The following is an 18,764-nucleotide window of genomic DNA, read 5'->3' on the forward strand; positions in this document are numbered from 1 at the left end:
AATACAACAAAAAATATAATGTAAAAAATATAATACATCAGGATTAAGATTAAAAAGACAGGATTAAATTTTTAATCTTACATTAAATCTTAATCATAATATTATCACAGAAGATATATAAAATATAATTTCAAAAAATGCATCTTGAACATTTCAAAATTTTTTTTGATGCCAAAACGGCGTTGTGTACTGACTCACAAGACATGTGATACCACTCCATGCATTCATTTCACTGTACCATTTTTTCTTCACCATTATCAGGTAAGCGACAAGCACAACACATAGAAAAAACGGATAAACTTTTCAAAGACCTATTTCCTATATGCACAGCTACACTTTTTTCACAACGTGGAAAAGGGGTAGAGTAGTTGCTTTGCAGACAATCATACAAATGTTTTCTCATGGTATTCTGATCATATGATATGGTACTAACATCAACACACATGCATAAATCTAAAGCAAATGCAATGGCAAATAAGCCACAATCGATTGATCCAACTTGTTGGTGACAAGGTTCGTATTCACAACATATCTTATTTAGTGGACAGCATAAAAGTGATGCAATTTGCATTTTAATTTCCATTGAAGGTGTTTCTGACTTCATTGAGTCATATATTTTAATTTGCCCAGGGGAACAGGTCAAAGAGCTAGCTAGCAACCAATATAGGCTACCATCATGCAAGATTTGAATCAGTTCATGTGACATTATATCATATGTTAAAGTTTGTCCCAATAAAGTGTCCTGTAATCCCTATATTGAAAACTGGTTATTTAAAATGGCTTGTGCTGCATTTATATCAATGTCAGAACATCAGAAACGTTTGTCACATTGATTGTTACTGATTTTGCTTGCTTTCTTGATTTAGCTATTTGTTTTGACATTGAAGGTCACAATGTGAAAGAGTTCCATGGCTTTCTACCTCTTGGCCGTCCTTTCGATCTTATGACAGCTGGCACTCTTAAAGAAGATCCTATTTCAGGTATTACATAGTTATTTTTATCTGATTGTTTAATAAATTCTGATGTTAAACCTGATGTTGTGTGAATAAAATGAAATATATTTCTTTCAGTACAGCTGCAGACAAAACTACGTGAACGATTGCAAATAGTTTTTTTTAATGAAATTTTCAATGTCTTAAAATAAGTTTATAGTTTAATACTATATATGGTTAGATAGAGCGTTTTTTGCTCTATAAGACTGTGTAAAGTGTATTCTCTAATAATTTGTTTAAAATTAAACATATCTAAATGTTCAAAAAGCATCAAATATTTTGCGCGACAAAACCACGTGAACGATTTATAAAAGCGTCATTTTTGATGCAAATTATATTATATTCACATCGAAATCAGTGCTTTTAAAAATCGTTCATGTGGTTTTGGTATTCTAAGAACTTACAATCATTTAAATTTCTCAAGATTATTCTGTTTAACATCAAAAAATTAAAAAAATTAAACTATAATGGTTCGTCAAACTGATTCAAAAATTGAAAGCTTGGTTTTGCGTTTGCGCAAAGAAGAAAAATGGTCCATTGGGCAAATTGCAGCTCATGTGCAGATGTCAAAAGGTGGAATACATAAAATTAAACACCGAGAAAAGAGCAAAAAGATCGTTAAGAAAGGTGGTCGTCCACGTATTACGGATAAGCGGTAATATTCCTTTAATTTTATTTTTTTAAATATTTAATCTTAATAATATTAATGTTAATTTTAATGTTTAACATTTTATTTTTTAGTACTGATCGAAAAATTGTGCGAAAATCTCTTGAGAATCGTCTGTAAACAGGCATGGAAAAATCTCTGAAACTCGTCTGCAAACAGGCATGGAAAACGTAAGCACACGAACGATTCAAAGGCGTTTAAACGAAGGAGGTCTTTATGGGCGCAGACCTGCAAAGAAACCATTCCTTAAGCCCAGGCACGTCAAAGATCGCCTACAGTTTGCTAAAGATCACTTACACTGGACGGTTGAAAATTGGAAAACAGTTTTGTGGTCGGATGAAAGTAAATTTAACATGGTTTGCAGCGACGGTCGAGGTTATGTTAGAGTATACAATAGGAACTGTAAAATTTGGGGGTGGCAATATAATGGTTTGGGGGTGTTTCTCCTGGGCTGGAATCGGTCCGTCGTACCGTGTAAACGGTATAATGGACCAACTACAGTGCAGGGAAATATTATCTAATCAAATGTTGCCACACGCTTTAGAAAAAATGCCTCACAATTGGGTTTATCAACTTGATAATGACCCTAAACATACAGCTTTGACTGTAAAAAATTGGCTCATGAATAATAGCATAACGGTTTAGAAGTGGCCTGCCCAATCTCCCGACTTAAATCCAATCGAAAATTTATGGATTGAAGTTGAGCGACGCTTGGGTGGTCGCAAATTTCAAAAACCGGATGAACTTTTTCGAGCCGTACAGTATGAATGGGAGGCATTACCAAAACAGTTACTAGAAACTCTTGTAGAATCTATGCCAAGACGGTGCAAGGCCGTTATCGATTCTAAAGGCTATGCAACTAAATATTAATGTTTGTTTTTTTTTAGAATCTATTATTTGTTGATGTTAGTAAAATTATTCTTTTACGTTTGTATAATCGTTCACGTGGTTTTGTCGCGCAAAATATTTGATGCTTTTTGAACATTTAGATATGTGTAATTTTAAACAAATTATTAGAGAATACACTTTACACAGTCTTATAGAGCAAAAAACGCTCTATCCAACCATATATAGTATTAAACTATAAACTTATTTTAAGACATTGAAAATTTCATTAAAAAAAACTATTTGCAATTGTTTACGTAGTTTTGTCCGCAGCTGTATTTCTTTTGTGTTTTGAATTACTATTTTCTGGTCATATTCATCCTTGGAAGATGATAACTTTAAATCTGACAGAATATTATTAGTTGAATGAACTGATGTAATTTCAACTACGTTGCCTAATTGCCACAGATTTAGCAAGTGTTTTACTTGTCATAACTTTTGTTCAAAGTCTGCTCCCCCACAAGTTGCAAGGTAATAAGCTAAAGCCTCAGTTTCTGTATGAGCAGTTCTACAGCGGTGGCCAAAAGTCTTGGAACAAAACATTTAACGACCAAAAAAATTTATTTTTAATCTAAAGTATAAATTTTGAAGGTTTGAGGTATATTTTTAAAGAGAATGTTGTTTAAAAAAATACTTACAACTTATATATTTTTTTATTTATTTTACTGTTATCGTTGGCTTTGAAAAAGCGCGTTCTGTAAATGCACGCGGTAATTGGAGAAAGATCTTTTAAAGGAGTTAAAACTTTTTTCCTTTTGGAATTTAATTATCAGTTTAGATATATTACATAAAGAATCATATTAAGATAAATAATCATCGTTAAGATCATATTATAATTGAAGTAAGTATATGAAATAGTTATATATATATTTTTATTAGATAAAGTAGAAAGGATTTAAATTTTTATTAGATAAAGTAGAAAGGATTTTAATTTTTTAAATCGTTTATATTTTGTTTGTTTTAGTTTTTCTTTTAGCAGTTTAATTTTTATTATTTTATATTTTAGAAGGAAAGTAGGGGTATGGATGTTATTTAAAGTTATACTATTGCTATCTTCATAAAATGGTTATTACTACTTTGAAATTTCTGTGATGCTAAAAACTATTTTTGTTCTTTTTTAGAAAATTTAGAAAAATAAAATAAAATTTTGTGCCGACACTGACATGGCATGTCACATGTTATTGTATGTAAAGGTCAAATTTTTTTATAAAGATTGCAGTTCTTATAAAAAATTTAAAAAAAGTAGGTAAAGAGTATTGTTTCTAAATATATATTTAGTTTACTTTGAATCTTTTTAAGTTTTCTTGAGTCATTTTTAAAATTTTTGTTTACTGATGTTTATTGTTTGCATATATGCTTTTTTGATATGTATGTGGTAATAAGTGCCTTATAATTGTTTTATCAATGTGTTTTTATAACAATGTAAAGTGCTTTTTTATTGTTTGTGTATGTGTTAATATGTGTTATATAATTGTTTTAAAAATGTGTTTAAGTATGCATATAAGGTATATATATAACCTTATAAACTTATTTAAACACATTTATTATAGTTGGTACAACAGCTGCTTCCAGGGAAGTTGTTATTTACCCAAGAGGTCATACTCTTAAAACTATATCAAGTATCTCTGCCAACTTAGATCCTATGGTTTATCCTCTATTTTTTCAAAGGGGTGATGCTGGTTGCCATAATCAATTGGTTCGCAACCCTGAATGTGCTACATTGGTTAGATATCATGTTACGTTATCTCAGTATTACAATTATAAACTTTCAGTTAGACAATTTTTTTCTTCACTCTTTTATGGCAAAAAACTGTTTCAGCAATATACTATTGATGTGTATGTTAAAATTGAAGGCAAGCGCCATGCTTTCATCAGAAATAACCAAAACAAACTGAGAAGCAAGCAGTATAGTGTCTTGCATCAACATGTAAACAATTAAATTTGATAGGTTAAAAGATATTTGCAACAACAACTTTCCGTTCGGAGGAAAAATCATTCTTTTTGGTGGTGACTTTAGGCAAATTCTGCCTGTTGTGAAAAGAGGACATCCAGCTGAAATAGTAGAATTGTGTATAAAATGTCCTCAGTGAAGAAGTGCTTGAATGTCTGCCGGGTGAAGTCAAAATTTATTTAAGTGCTGATCAAATTGATACTGATGACCTTACTGAAAGAAATAACGTTCCTGTTGAGTTTTTGAACAGCTTAACTCCTTCAGGTATGCCACCTAATTGTTTAAAATTGAAAATTGGTTGTGTAATTATCCTACTTAGAAATTTAGATCTCAAAGCTTGGTTATGCAATGGTATTCGAATGAAAGTTTGACAGAGGGTTGCAGAGGTTTTGACAATGCAGAGGGTTTGTTTCTGGTGGTAAACGGGTTTTTGTACCTCGAATCAGTTGGCTCCATCAGGTTCTAATTTACCTTTTGTTCTGAAGCGTCAAGAGTTTCCTGTCAGATTGGCTTATTCAATGACAATAAAAGTCAAGGTCAAACATTTGATAGAGTTGGGGTATATCTCAAAAAACCGTGTTTCTCTCATGGTCAACTATATATAGCATGTTTAAGAACTAGAGCATTTTATAGTTTGTTTTTCAAAATTGATAAACATCTCATTCAAGGTATGGTAGGTAAAAGTGTTACATAAATAATGTTATATTTTCTTATGTTCTTACTTTACAGTCTTTAAATTTTCATTTCGAAAATTTTTTTTTATATATTAGTATTGTTAAACTTTTTGTACTTCGAAACAGATTTTACAGTTACATTTTCGATAAATTTTTATATTAACTGGCATGTCAAAATAGGTTACTATAAATAGGTAAATTGATTTTCAGTTTTTATGCAGTGATTTTCAGTTATTTTTTTTTTGTGTTTTTTGACATTGTATCATAATTCCTTTTTGTTTTTTTCTTTCTTTAAGATTTACGATTGACGCATTAATACGATTTATAAAAAAAACCTGATTACCTTTAATTGTAAATTTTTGTCAGTTAAAATGATATAAATATATGCAATTAGTTCAATTTTTTTTAAATTTTCTCTAATTTATGCCTAATAATTTGTGGTACGTAACTTAGGGGATCTTTTTAAACGGAGGGGGGGGGGGTGAATATTGTAGTTTTGCGCATTTGTCAAGTATCGAATTACTTAAGTTTTATAAGGTGTTTAACTAATTAATTAGCTTAGTTTGCATTTGTAACACTTTTGAGGGAAAATAAATTCTTATACATATTAAAATGAAAAAATTCTTATACATGTCAATCATTGTTTTACTTTTTATCATTCTGGTAAAAGGTCTTCATCAAAAACTTGATTGTTCTTAATAAAGATAACTCTATTCTCCTCACCACCATTAAGGCATAAACGGGGAAGGGAGGTCCTTTAGTGTCATTATTTAAGAGAATTAAATTTCGAGTAACAAAATGAATTTTTAGTAAATGATAGCGAATTACCGTTTACTAAAAATTATTGAAATAAAGAGGTCATATACAAAAATGGTCAGATTAGTGCCTTATATAGCAATGGTCAAATGGTGAGATATTTTTAATAAATAGACCGTTTATTTTGACCGTTTATTTAGTTTTCTGTGTATGTATTTGAATATTATGTCTGTCGCTCTGTTGTTTTTGTTTCTTTTGTGTAGCTTTGTAAATTTTCTTTTCTCAGGTCTGTTTGTCAATTTCGAGTCTGTTTGTTGTTTTGTCTACATTCCATCTGTTGTATCTGTGTTATGTTTTTGTTTTTTTTGTCTAGCAGTATCTTGTATATTTGTTTAGTAGTCAGTTTCGTCAGTTCTAGGGGTTTGTTGTTGATTTCGATTTTTTTGATATAATTTTTGTGTGACATGACAATACTGAAAAATTCGAACTCGCGACAGAACTTAACAGAACAAAATGCCTAGGGATTTGGATAGGACAAGACCATACAGAAGGACAGGACCACTCAACTTCAAGTGGAGCGACCCGCAACTGAAATCCCTTGGAATAACTTTCAACAAAGACGGACACGACCAGCTACACGATAACTGGACACCGATCTGCCAAAAAACCACCGAGACAGTTCACAAGTGGAAAAAACAACTTGAGCCTAAAAGGGAAAGTTTTGGTACTTAACGCGCTGGCCATGAGGAAGCTCTGGCACACAGCGCAGATTCTAAGGCATTCCGACGACTTCACGTTAAAACGACTCAACAATGCAATAACAGACTACTTGTTGGGCAACACCAAAACGAGAATAAGCAAAAAACAGATACTACAACCGATAAGAGAAGGGGGACTAGGACTGATTGACATCGAAACAAAAGCGAAAGCGGGCCAAGTGGGCGGCCAAGATACTCTGCAATTACGAAACAGCACCCTTGACGAATGAGGCCTTACCGACACTTCCTAAACCGAACAAAGAAACAAAAAAGACTTCCATCATAGCAGACATTTACAAAGTATTCTCCCCCGGACCTCTAACAGCCAAACAGCTAAACTTAACAGACGAGACGCTTGACGCCATACTCGACAAAATACCAAAAAAATGGAAAAACAAACTAGACAAAAAAACGCAACAATACACACACCAAAAATACATCAAAAAAATAGAAATCAACAACAAACCCACAGAACTGACAAAACTAACCGCCAAAACAATATACAAGCTACTGATAGACAAAAAAACAAAAACGGAACATAGGTAGCAAAGGTGGAACACAGACAAAACAACACATAGACTCCAAATCGACAAACAGACATGGGAGAAAAAATTCATTAAACTACACATAAGAAACAAAAGTAACAAAACGGCAGATGTAATATTCAAATACATACACAGAAAACTACCAACACTGGACTGACTACATAAATGGAACAGAAACATACCTCCTACCTACAAACGATGCAACACGGTAAACGAAACGGACGAACACTGGTTCCATAACTGCCCCAACACACAAGTCATACGAAAATACACCATAGACATACTAAACAAAATATACCCCGACAAAACCCACGAAAATACAAAACGCTTCTTCTTACTGGGACTTGAAAATGACAACAACGAAATAGGCGAAATATGCTTAGACACCTTTTACGACACCGTGTACTTTGAACGAAACGCGATAACAATAGGGCAGACTAAAATAGACGCAATTCATCACTTCCACCTACTGCTAACAAAAGGAATGCACATAGAGAAAAACGTAACAAAGAACGAAACGGAAAAACAACAAGTAATACTAATACTGAAAATATGTAAACAGAAAAACATAGAGTATTCACGAAAGAAATTCCAAACAGCTACGGCCATGACATCACAATAACATAAACCAAACGTTACAGGGAAAAAAAAAAAAAAAATTTGTTCAGCTATATGATGTAAATAAACAAATCTATATATATTTATTTATTACGCTTTTATATATATATATATAAAAAAAAAAAAAAACTCTATAACAGGAAAACCCACTTTCAATAGGTATTGTAACTTCTTTTGAAAAAAAAAAAAAAATTTAAAAAAAAAAAAAAAAGATCATCGCTTCTCGGCCTAATGGCTAAGATCAAGTGTAGCGAGCTGGCTAGTCCAGCGTGCTTGTATTAAACTGATACTTTTCTTTTTTTTCCGCCCGTTCCTCAAAGGGGAGGCAAACTCAGGGTCGACGTGCTTTTGGGTCTTCCCTAGAGAGGTTCGGGCAAGTCTACAAGGCATCGTCCGGCGGACTTAAAATATTCAAAACCTCAAGTGAAGTATCTTTTGGTGAATTTTTAGCTGAGATAGATTATTTAGCTACTCTACGAAGCTTCTTGGCCTTCTGTAAAAAATTCCGTTAGTCATTGATTACTCCGTCAAAAGAGTACAGACCTTGCCGAACTTTTTTGGTTTTATTTTTTATAAGCTTTTTCACATTTTTTACTTTTTTTTTCTTCTTTTTTGAATTCCTTCTCCTGCAACATGGCATCCTACGCAAAAAGCGTCGGAAATAGACGATTTCGGAGTTAGCGTAGCCATCTTGGAAAAATTATCTTGGGGGGTGCAAGTTGAACTTTGAACTTTCCGTTTTTATGCGAAATGTCACATAAAAAGTATGAAAATTTTCTTAATTTAAGGTCAAAAAAACTCAGATAATTAGTCTATTTTTGGTTGAAATTTATTAGGAAAAAAAGATAAACTTGTTACAAGAGCTTTTGCTGCTATGGAACTTATAACTGAAATTATATCTTCACAATTTAAAACTAAAAGAAAAGGTGATATTATGCCTTTTACTTTGGTTTTAAATTTTATATTATATTATGCATTTTTTTATTTAATTATACATATATTTTATATTGAACAGTAAAGTTACACTTTTAGTATTTTAAATGGTACAGACTATAACGTATAAAAACTTTATATCAACAATTCACTTTAGTACATATATTTTATTACAGTGAATTATCATCTCATTTTTAAAAATTAGTTATAAGTTTGAAACTAGTTAATATACTTTTATTGCCTTTTTTTTAGAATAAAAACATTTAGTAAGTGATACCTAGTATGTAGTATAATGCCAAGTCATAGCAAATGTGCAGTTGGTGTCTGTAATAATGACAAAAGATACCCTGACAAAATAATAAAACATAGCAATGTTGAAGGAAATTTAATAATGCACAATTTACCAACATGTAAAGAAAGAAGAAATGCATGGATACATCATGTTAGCACTGGTATAAAAGATTTTGTTATCCTTAAAAACTTTTTTGTTTGTTCAAATCACTTCCTTGACGGAAAACCTACAAAAGATAATCCTGATCCAACTTTGTTTTTAAAAGTCTCTACTAACACCATAATAACACCAAAAAAAAGAAAAGTACCATTTTCACGAAACTCAATTATTAATTCTAAAAAAGTTTTAGTTATGAAAGAAACTAATTCTAATTTGACAGATGGTTGTTGCAGTTCTAGTGTTGACTGTGGCGATTCTGAGTTGAATTTACTGGTTGCAGATGAAAAAGAAACAGCAACATTTAGTGAATTTCTATTGTCTGTCCCAATGATAATCTGCCAGTTGACACGTGAAAATGATGTGCAGTTTTTTACAGGTTTGGTGAGTACTGATGTTTTTAAAAGTGTCTTTAATCATCTCAAACATAAAGCTTCTGTTATGACGTATTGGGATGACAGCAACAAAAGTTTGAAATTAAGAAAAAGATCAAGTTCTGTTGAATTAACAAAGGCAATACTATTGTCTCCTGATTATGATGTTGATCCAAGTTTAGTTGAATTGTATAAAACTGGACCCAAAAGAAAATTATCTCTAATGCAAGAGTTGCTTTTAGTTCTCATGAAAATTCGCCTTGGCCTTATGGTAGAAGATTTAAGTTTTCGCTTTCAAGTATCTCCTGGAAAAGCATCCCAAATCTTTTTAACTTGGATAAAACTTATGTCAGAAGAACTGAGTGTTCTGATTAAATGGCCGTCTTCAATGCAAATTAAAGCAACTTTGCGAAAATGTTTTATAAAGCTTTTTCCTAATGTTCGTACTATAATAGATTGCACTGAGGTATTTATGGAAACTCCAAGTAGATTTAGTGTTCAAGCTTGTTTATATAGTAGTTATAAACATCATTGCACTATAAAGTTTTTAGTTGCAATAGCACCAAATGGTGTTATATCATGGATATCTCCAGTTTATGGGGGACGTGTCTCTGATGTGTTTATTGCACGTGTTTCTGGTTTTCTAGACATGCTCCAACCAAAAGATCAGGTAATGGCTGACAGAGGGTTCAAAATAAAAACAGATTTGGCTATGAAACAATGTACATTATGCATACCACCAAGTGCAGCTAAGGGCAACCAGTTGACAGCCAAAGATGTCAGAAATACATCAAATAATGCCACTGAAAGGATTTATGTTGAACAAGCAATAAAGCGTATGAAAGAAATTCATATTTTAAAAAGGTAGCAATCAATTCTTCTTTTACCTGTTTTTAAAGAAATAGTTGTTGTTATTGCTAGTTTAATAAACTTGAAAAAGCCATTGGCTAAATAATAATAACTTTTTTTAGCTTATTTATAAATTTTTGAGATATTTTGGATTTTAGTGGGATTTTTTTGAATCTTATACTTTTTTCAAGTAACCTTGTTTATTAAATAAAAATATTTTTCCATAAAAACTACATATATATATATATATATATATATATATATATATATATATATATATATATATATATATATATATATATATATATATATATATATATATATATATATATATATATATATATATATATATATATAGGTTTTAGTAACTAAAAAAAAAATCTGATATATATTTAGATAAAAAAGTTCAATGTTGTTCGACAGATTTCAAATCTCGCTCAAGTCTTCTATCGTTAAAAAGTTTACCCAATAAATCTCCATAATTAACTTTAAATAGTCTAAACCTAAACCATATATACAATATGCTAAAAACTGTTCGAAATCTTTTTTAAGAAATTGCATATTTTCTGATGATTAAAGTTTTTTATTGCATATCTGGTAAGGAAACAAGACAGTATGAGCTTATCCATTCAGTATTGTTTTCATTTTCAATATCAGCTATACCTTCACATTTAATATGGAACCAACCTGTGTAACAATTGCTAAAACTGTGTAACAATTGCTTGCATTCTCTTTTTGCTGGCATTTATTTATACCAATGGAGAGACTTTTCCAATATTTGCAATCTGATCGTTTATTTGAGCTTTTGTTGAAGATTCTCTATACTTTTTACAAATGAAAATTTTGAAATCTGATCGTTTATTTGAGCTTTGTTGAAAATTCTCTATGCAAATTTTGAAATAAATTTTATTCTACTTACTTTATTATTTGATTTCTTCTTAACACTTAATGCATAGCAGATGCTCGGTGAAGACATATGAAAAATGATCTTCATGTTTCTTATTAATAACATACTTACGTTGTTTGTCAAAATATAAGTAATGCAAGCAGTTTATTGAAATTGATTTTTCACAGCTAACTTGATTTTAAAATATTATACTATATTGCTCAGAGTGAGTTAATATCAGATTCAAAACAACAACATTGCAGATTTGATTGGATGAGCATTAGGCTCCTACCAATATGATACTTGTTTGTAATTTCCTTGCATCTAAAGTAAAATACTTGACATATTACTCTCATTTATTATAAAAAATCTAAACTTAGATATAAATTTGGATTCAACTAAAGGATTATAAAACAGTTGCACAACTCTTTAAAATTTAAAATGAGATAAAATGAAGAAAAATTGTAATAAAGAATACCCAAATACAAATATTACATCATTGTTTGAACATTTCAAATAATTAGGTACAAACTTTTATTGTGGAAATTTAAAAGATTAATATTTGAACCAAGTTAATGATATCGAGCTAAGTATTTATAATTTAGCTGAAAACTAGTAGATTCAGAAATTGTTGTAACATAATAATTTAAGAATAAAAAATTGTTCAATATCATAATAAAACATTCTATAACATAAAAAAATCCTGTCCTACAATTAAAAGAACAGATTTCGACAACAATAAAAAGTCAAATAAAACCTATATAATCGACATTTTACAACCTTTTGTTAAATTTTTTATCAGCAATTGAAAGTTTTTACTACTTGTACACTGTTTATTTTAAAATATTGTTTCAAAATTCTTCAATTGTCCTTTAAAAGACACTACAAACCTTTAAACTTGTGTAATTACTTTCGAACTAAACTTATAATTTTAGTTCGAAGGTAAATCACCTTTATAATTATATTTAAACAAATATATTTCCTACCTTCTCTTACGCCATCTTTAAGAAGAAAAAAAAACAAAAAATTACGGTAGGTTTTTTTATAGTTAGCAGAACTACGTTAATATTTCTTTGTTTTTTTTTACGTTGTCTTTTCGTTAGCTCAACGTTTGAATGTTACGTTAATGTTTCTTTGTTTTTTTAACGTTGTGTCAACGTTAGCTCAACTTTAGAATATTACGCTAAAAAGTTTATACAACGTTCTATTAACGTTAAGGAACGTAAATCGTAATTTTAACATAAATACAATGTAAATACTACGTTGTATGCCGGCTAGGCCCATCTTCCTTACATATGTTTTGTTTAATTAAATATATCTTAGTCTTCAATCTTGAAAGTTAGCGTTAGGAAAAAATCAAACAACTTGTCAGTTATAAGAAAAATGTATTTTTAACTGTTTTTTAAATATCCCATTAACATATCTTATGTTGTATTTTAGAAGTCATCCTGCTAATGCACGAGTCTTTGACAGAAGTACAAATAAGTTTGAGTTTACATAATACATCTTTAAATAAAGTCTTCAAAATCATTTATGGTATTTTTAGTTTGATTATTCCCGAAACTGTTTTTCCAACGCCTTGTAAAGGATTAGAAATCCTTATATTAACGTTGAATATTGATTGTAATTGTGTTGAACACTTAATGTCAGTATGTTAACATTAAAGGTACGTATAAACCGTTTATATACGGCTGTATTCATATATTAAACATGACAAGAAGCCATAGGCTTCGGCGGGGTTATATGAATATAACAGTATATTAACATTAAATATTAAACATAATTACTATAAATATTTTACGTTAGTATAAAACGCCAATATTTTTCCAAATTAATTTAGTTTATGTTAGTATAACGTTATGTTAGTATAACGTTTACGTTAGTATAACGTTTATGTTAGTATAACGTTAATCTAACATTAGAATTTTACGTTAGTATAACGTTATTATCTTGCGTAAATCTAACTTAAGAACTTTGCGTTACAAAACCTTTCCATTTTGCCGAACCGGCAACGTTATATTAACATGAAATCTAACGTAAATACAGCGTTAATAAAACGTTGTGTGCCGGCTGGGCTTATAATTAATTAAAACTTCACGTAGAAAAGAAACTGTTCTATAGCTCGTTCATTTAATTCTTCCTTTCAAAGTTTAACTATCGGCATAAATATATTTCAATATATTTCGTGTTAATGATGAGAATGTTAGAACACACAGGTCATTCCAAATAATTATCCACTAATAAAACGCAATGGTTGAAAATTTGACGCCAATCTTCTACAGATTTCGAATTGTATTTACATACACATCCTCGTTTACCAAAGAAAGTTTGTCAATCTCAATAACCCAACTGTGCACACTCAGCTTATCTGAGAAAAAAAATTTCACAAAGACAATTAAGGGTTACGAGCAAAGAAGACACTAGACCAGTGAACCACTTTTCCAGTGATACATAGCTGAGTTTCTATTGCAAAAACGAGCATGGGGAAATGATAAAGTGTATTTCAGATAGTTATATGATGTTATATTAGTTTTTAGGGTTTTTTTTGGAAAAACTTGTTTTGAATGATTAATTTGTATCTTTAAAAAAGGAAAATAAATTTTAATAAAATATTTTAAACATTGATTAAAGTGAATAATTATTAGAGTGGAAAGCTAGAATATAAATTAAGCAAATTTTAATTACATTATTCTTGTTTATAATTTGAACAAAATGTTATAGTTTAAGTAACTTATTATTTTTATCAAGCAGAAAGTTGTTTTTTAAATACTCTGGTCCATGAAACATTTTTCCGAAAATAACTTCTTATTAATATTCGATAATAAACCAATGTTAAAATGAGATTTGCGGAAGAATTGTTATTTCTTTTTTACTTTGGAGATTTACGACACTAAAGTTAAATACTACTTTTGATTTAAGTAAAAAATTATATCCAGTAAAATATTTTTAATATAAATACATTTTTCTTTACAAATTTTTGATTTGTTTATGGGGCAAGGAACTGCTTACACACTTTTGCCCGATTATGGTTTCAATAGTTTGACTATCTTCTTTCCGTTACAAGTTATCTTTTTTTTTTGAGTTTGTTGTACTATATTATTATTTTAGAAGAACAGTAATTAAAAATTTTATTCCGTGAACAGTAATTAAAAATCCCAGCATGTTAAAATCCAGTCATTGCATGGAAACCAATTAATGCCATACTCAGATTATGATTTTCCTTCATCCAAGTTTTTGCATTTAGCCAGAAAATTAATTTATTTGCTTTTTTTAAAATTTTCATTTAAACTGTTAGCTCTGTCAAAAATAAAATATACCTCTAGAACTAAAATTTTGTTTTGTTGTTTTGCGCAAAATGGTATTAAACGTTTTTAGTATTAAAATTTTGTTATTCTCAGGATAAGAACCCCCAAAAAAAAAATAATTATAAAGAATAATTTCGGACAAAAAATAAAAAGTAGAAAATAAATGGGACTATTGTTTTACTTCTTTTAAGATAAAATCCGATTTAAATGTTATTTTTTTACTTGAGGTATTGATTCGATTTTAAGTTTGCGTTTTTGAAGTGTGGCCCGAATATGGCCAGTTTAAAACTGATCCAACACTTCGCCTGTGGTGTAACTTCCAAAGTAATCGTCATAGCTTTTGCAGTTAAATCATAAGTAAAATATAACACTGATACCTTAAAATATGGGATTTTTTTGAATAAAAGTAAAGCGCGAAATTTTTTTAAAAATTGCTGGGGATTTCTGCTACGTTCCTTCATTAGGTTGTTTTAAGGTTTTCAAAATTGGAGATATTTTTAATCTTCATATTTAGTTCATAAAGTCTGCTTGCAACGCAAGCCTTATGTTAGGAAACCGGGCATGACGAGAAGAAGGGCTGGCGATAATTTTTCTCTATGCCTTCACTAGTTACGGTGATGTACGAAAACTTTTTTTTTTCAACACTTGTCCATTATTATTGTTTTATATTTCAATTTTAAAGTGGAAATATAACCTCCCCCCCTATCCCTCCTCCTTTCTGAAACAGTCTCTTGGTTCCAAAAGCCCTCCTAAATGATCCAAAAAAGGTTGTAATTAATAATTTTTACTACATAACATTGCATTTTTATTTAAAAATATTTGAACTACAAGATCACCTTTTATTATTTAAACAATCTATATTCATTAGCATATATTTTTAACAGTCATAGAACAGGGTTTTTATGTTAAATATGATTTAAAATAATAATTAACTTTAATCTGATTATTTTTAATAAACATACCTTTTGCATATTTAAAAAAAAACTTATTAAAAACACTAAATATTACAATTGCACCAATTTCCGATTGACCTATTACCACTGTTACCAATCTGGAAACGTTTTTTTAGAAGTGCGATTTGGATTTAAGTAAGACCAAAACAGAAACTTTGCACTGCAATGTTACCAAATCAACGATTTTTATTTAGGAGAGCGCGATGAAAAGTTAAACTTTAAACTAAAATTTTTGTAACAATTTTCCACGAAAAAAATAATCGATTCGCAAGTGTCAGACTTTCACGGCATTGGCTAGAAGTAGTAGGTAACTGAATTCTGCCTCCAATGCTTATATAATTATCAGCATTTAATGTCTCCGCGTTGTTAACATAATACATGTGTTTTTTTTATTAAGAAACTAAGCAACGGGCCAGTACTAAAAGGTTTCTTATTTTATGAGTACTTTTTTACAACTCTAGTACTAAAAAAGAGCTTCTTTAGTATCAAAAGAGAGAAAATGTAAATATAATCAATTTGAAAACATGTTAACAAATAAGATAAAATGTTTTACAGTCAACAAAAAATATTTAAATTTCACCAATTCTTTATGTTCTGTTCAGGGAAAAATCTGAGGATTGTATTACATCATTCGATGTAATACAATCCTCAGATTATTCCCTAAACAGAACATAAAGAATTCTCCTTATAAAATAACTTTCTTTTTATCGATAAGTAACTAACTTAGTACAAGTAGTTTCCAAAGATTTTTGGGCTTCCAGTACAAGTTTCTATAAAACACTTCTTATAAAAAAAAAAAAAAAAAAAGAGTACAATATTATAAAACTATTAATAACTTTAACTAACTATTAAAACTATTAATAACTTTAGTTTAAAACCTTAACATACCACTGTTAAAAAATATTTGGCATTTTAAAGGTTTCCGTTTATAATAATTTCCGTTAATAATTTCTAATAAGCACAACTAGAAACGTTATCTTAACTTAAATGCGTTTGTTTCGTTACGCTAGTTTCTATACCAAAATTCTCTATTGCGAGACTTCATGCTGAGAAAATATTAAAAACATAAAAAAGTGTTAGTAAACTCTGGTGCTCATTATTGTTATTTCGTTTTAAGTCATTGTTTAGGGATGATGAACTAACAAATACTAATACTAAAATTGCATTTAGTAACTGAAAGCAGTAATTGAGCCTCTGCTTATCGGTAAGAATGATCTGAAAAATATTAGGACTTTTAATATTAGAACTTCAAGTTTTTAAAATATTTGAAGTGAAGCGCAAAAGGAAACAAGAAACTTTATCTTAAACGCAGTTGATTACCTTTATGAAAATTTTAAATGTTAAAACTAAAATATGAATAACACACCTCACTAAAGAAATTTTCTATTCTACTTTTTCTAGTTGAACTTTTAATACCATTTTACACATCACTGCAATTTACTAGTGAATCACTATTTGCTATGTTTTGTAATATTTTTATGAACACAAAAGGTATTAACATCAATATTAAGTAACGAGAGTCGTTCCTTGGCACGAAACGAACTCACGTTATTCTTTTTTTAAAACTCTTTTTAGAGGATCTTGTTTACTTATAACAGGGAGTTTAGGCAATTTTTATAGCCAATATAAATCTTTTTTAATTAAAAGTTCCTTAATAGATTTTATTTTCAAAACGGTATAAACCACTTCTGTAGCTTATTTAGTTTCAAAGATATTCGTCTTCTAATATTTTCGATTCATATACATTTTATGAAATATTTCCTTAGATATCTCGTTAAACTTTTGGAACCAAAAAAAAAAATTTTAACTTTTTATTTCTTTCTTGCGTAATAAGTTGCGTTAACAATAAAATTTTATTAGAAATTAAATCGTTTATTCAAATTATTTGAACAATTCATAAATATTTGCAAAAAGAAACCCGTAATACGGGTTATGGTCGGTCTGTTAACTTAATTTATAGTGGCTGTTTTCCACAATTTAAAGTTGCGAAACTTTAACTAATACCCTTATAGAAAAACGCCTTCAAATTGAAAAAGTTGAACCATCTGTGAAATTAAAAGAAAAAGTATGCGGAGGTAAAACAATTTACCAATTATTTAACATTATTTGAGTGATTTACAACTGATTTAGGTCATATCAGTGTAAGGCAGAAACATTTTCCTCGACATTACTAAGTTCAACGCAATACGTTTTTAGCAAAATAATAACACTTCATCATGCTTTAAATTGACGAAAAAGTAAAACTAAATTCTTGTCAAATTTTTTATAACATGAACTTTAGTTAATAAGTATAATGTAAAGGGAACGTAAATTATACGTGAGTTATTAAGGTTTCGGTATCCCCTTGATACATGTTTCTTTAAAAAAGGATATTATCTTTAAAACGTGAAATGCACACAGCTAGATAAATTTTTTAAAAATAACTGACCATTTGACCATGACTATATATTAGGGTGTCCCAGAAACACACTTTTTTTTTTTCAGGATACCTCTCAAGTTTTTCCCATTCTCTGAAGTGCCCTAAGGCTAAAAATAAACGGAAAAAAAAAAAACCTTTCTCAAAAAAAGATATCTGTAAAATTTAAAAATTACGATTTTTTAGAAATAAATGTCCATTATTTTAATGTTTGATAAATTTGTAGTGAAATTTTTCTGATGTTATATTTTGTTTTTAATAAACTTAATGATGATCCCCTAGTTTAACAATATTATTATTAGTATTAGTGTGATTAAATGTCAATTTAAGTCGTCTGTGGTCAATTAAAAAGGTAAATTTAATTACGCGCGATTTGATCATATGACACGTTTTAGAGATATGTACTACATACAAGTTTACTTTTGTTGTCATGCTACATAATGCATTTTACACATAGCTAAAAATTAAAAAAAGATTCAATGAATAATATAATTGTTTAATGAATGATTGAATGAATAGATAAAATAAAGTGTGTTATATAATTTAATATTTAATAGTAATTTCTAAAATGGACCGTCATCGTAAGAAAGACAAGAATAAAGGAGAAAAGAGGAAGATACAGACTAATCCCAGAAGGCTACTGTTTCTTCTCAAGTATCCTATCAACCAGCTGCCCACGAACCAGCTCCCCAGCATTGGAAATGTGCTCAGATATATACAGTTTATCAAATCTTCCAAGGCTTTAAAGTTTAAA

The 18,764-nt window shown here is 29.5% G+C and overlaps 2 protein-coding genes across 2 annotated transcripts in view; both read left to right on the top strand.

Moving 5' to 3' along the window:
• LOC149876641 (uncharacterized) overlaps positions 1-18,764 on the top strand; it is a 124,070-nt gene that overhangs the window by 70,645 nt on the left and 34,661 nt on the right. The window lies entirely within an intron of this gene.
• LOC149876646 (uncharacterized) lies at positions 9,072-10,469 on the top strand. The gene has a single exon (XM_090075278.1). The coding sequence runs from the start codon at positions 9,072-9,074 to the stop codon at positions 10,467-10,469; it is 1,398 nt and encodes a 465-aa protein (XP_089931404.1).

This window comes from Hydra viridissima, unplaced genomic scaffold, assembly GCF_058129835.1.
Source record: "Hydra viridissima isolate aposymbiotic clone 2 unplaced genomic scaffold, HvirCarnegie_v1 scaffold_19, whole genome shotgun sequence".
NCBI lineage: Eukaryota > Metazoa > Cnidaria > Hydrozoa > Anthoathecata > Hydridae > Hydra > Hydra viridissima.

Coding starts and splice junctions, on each gene's coding strand:
- LOC149876646 (XM_090075278.1), top strand. CDS start 9,072: ATGCCAAGTCATAGCAAATGTGCAGTTGGTGTCTGTAATAATGACAAA.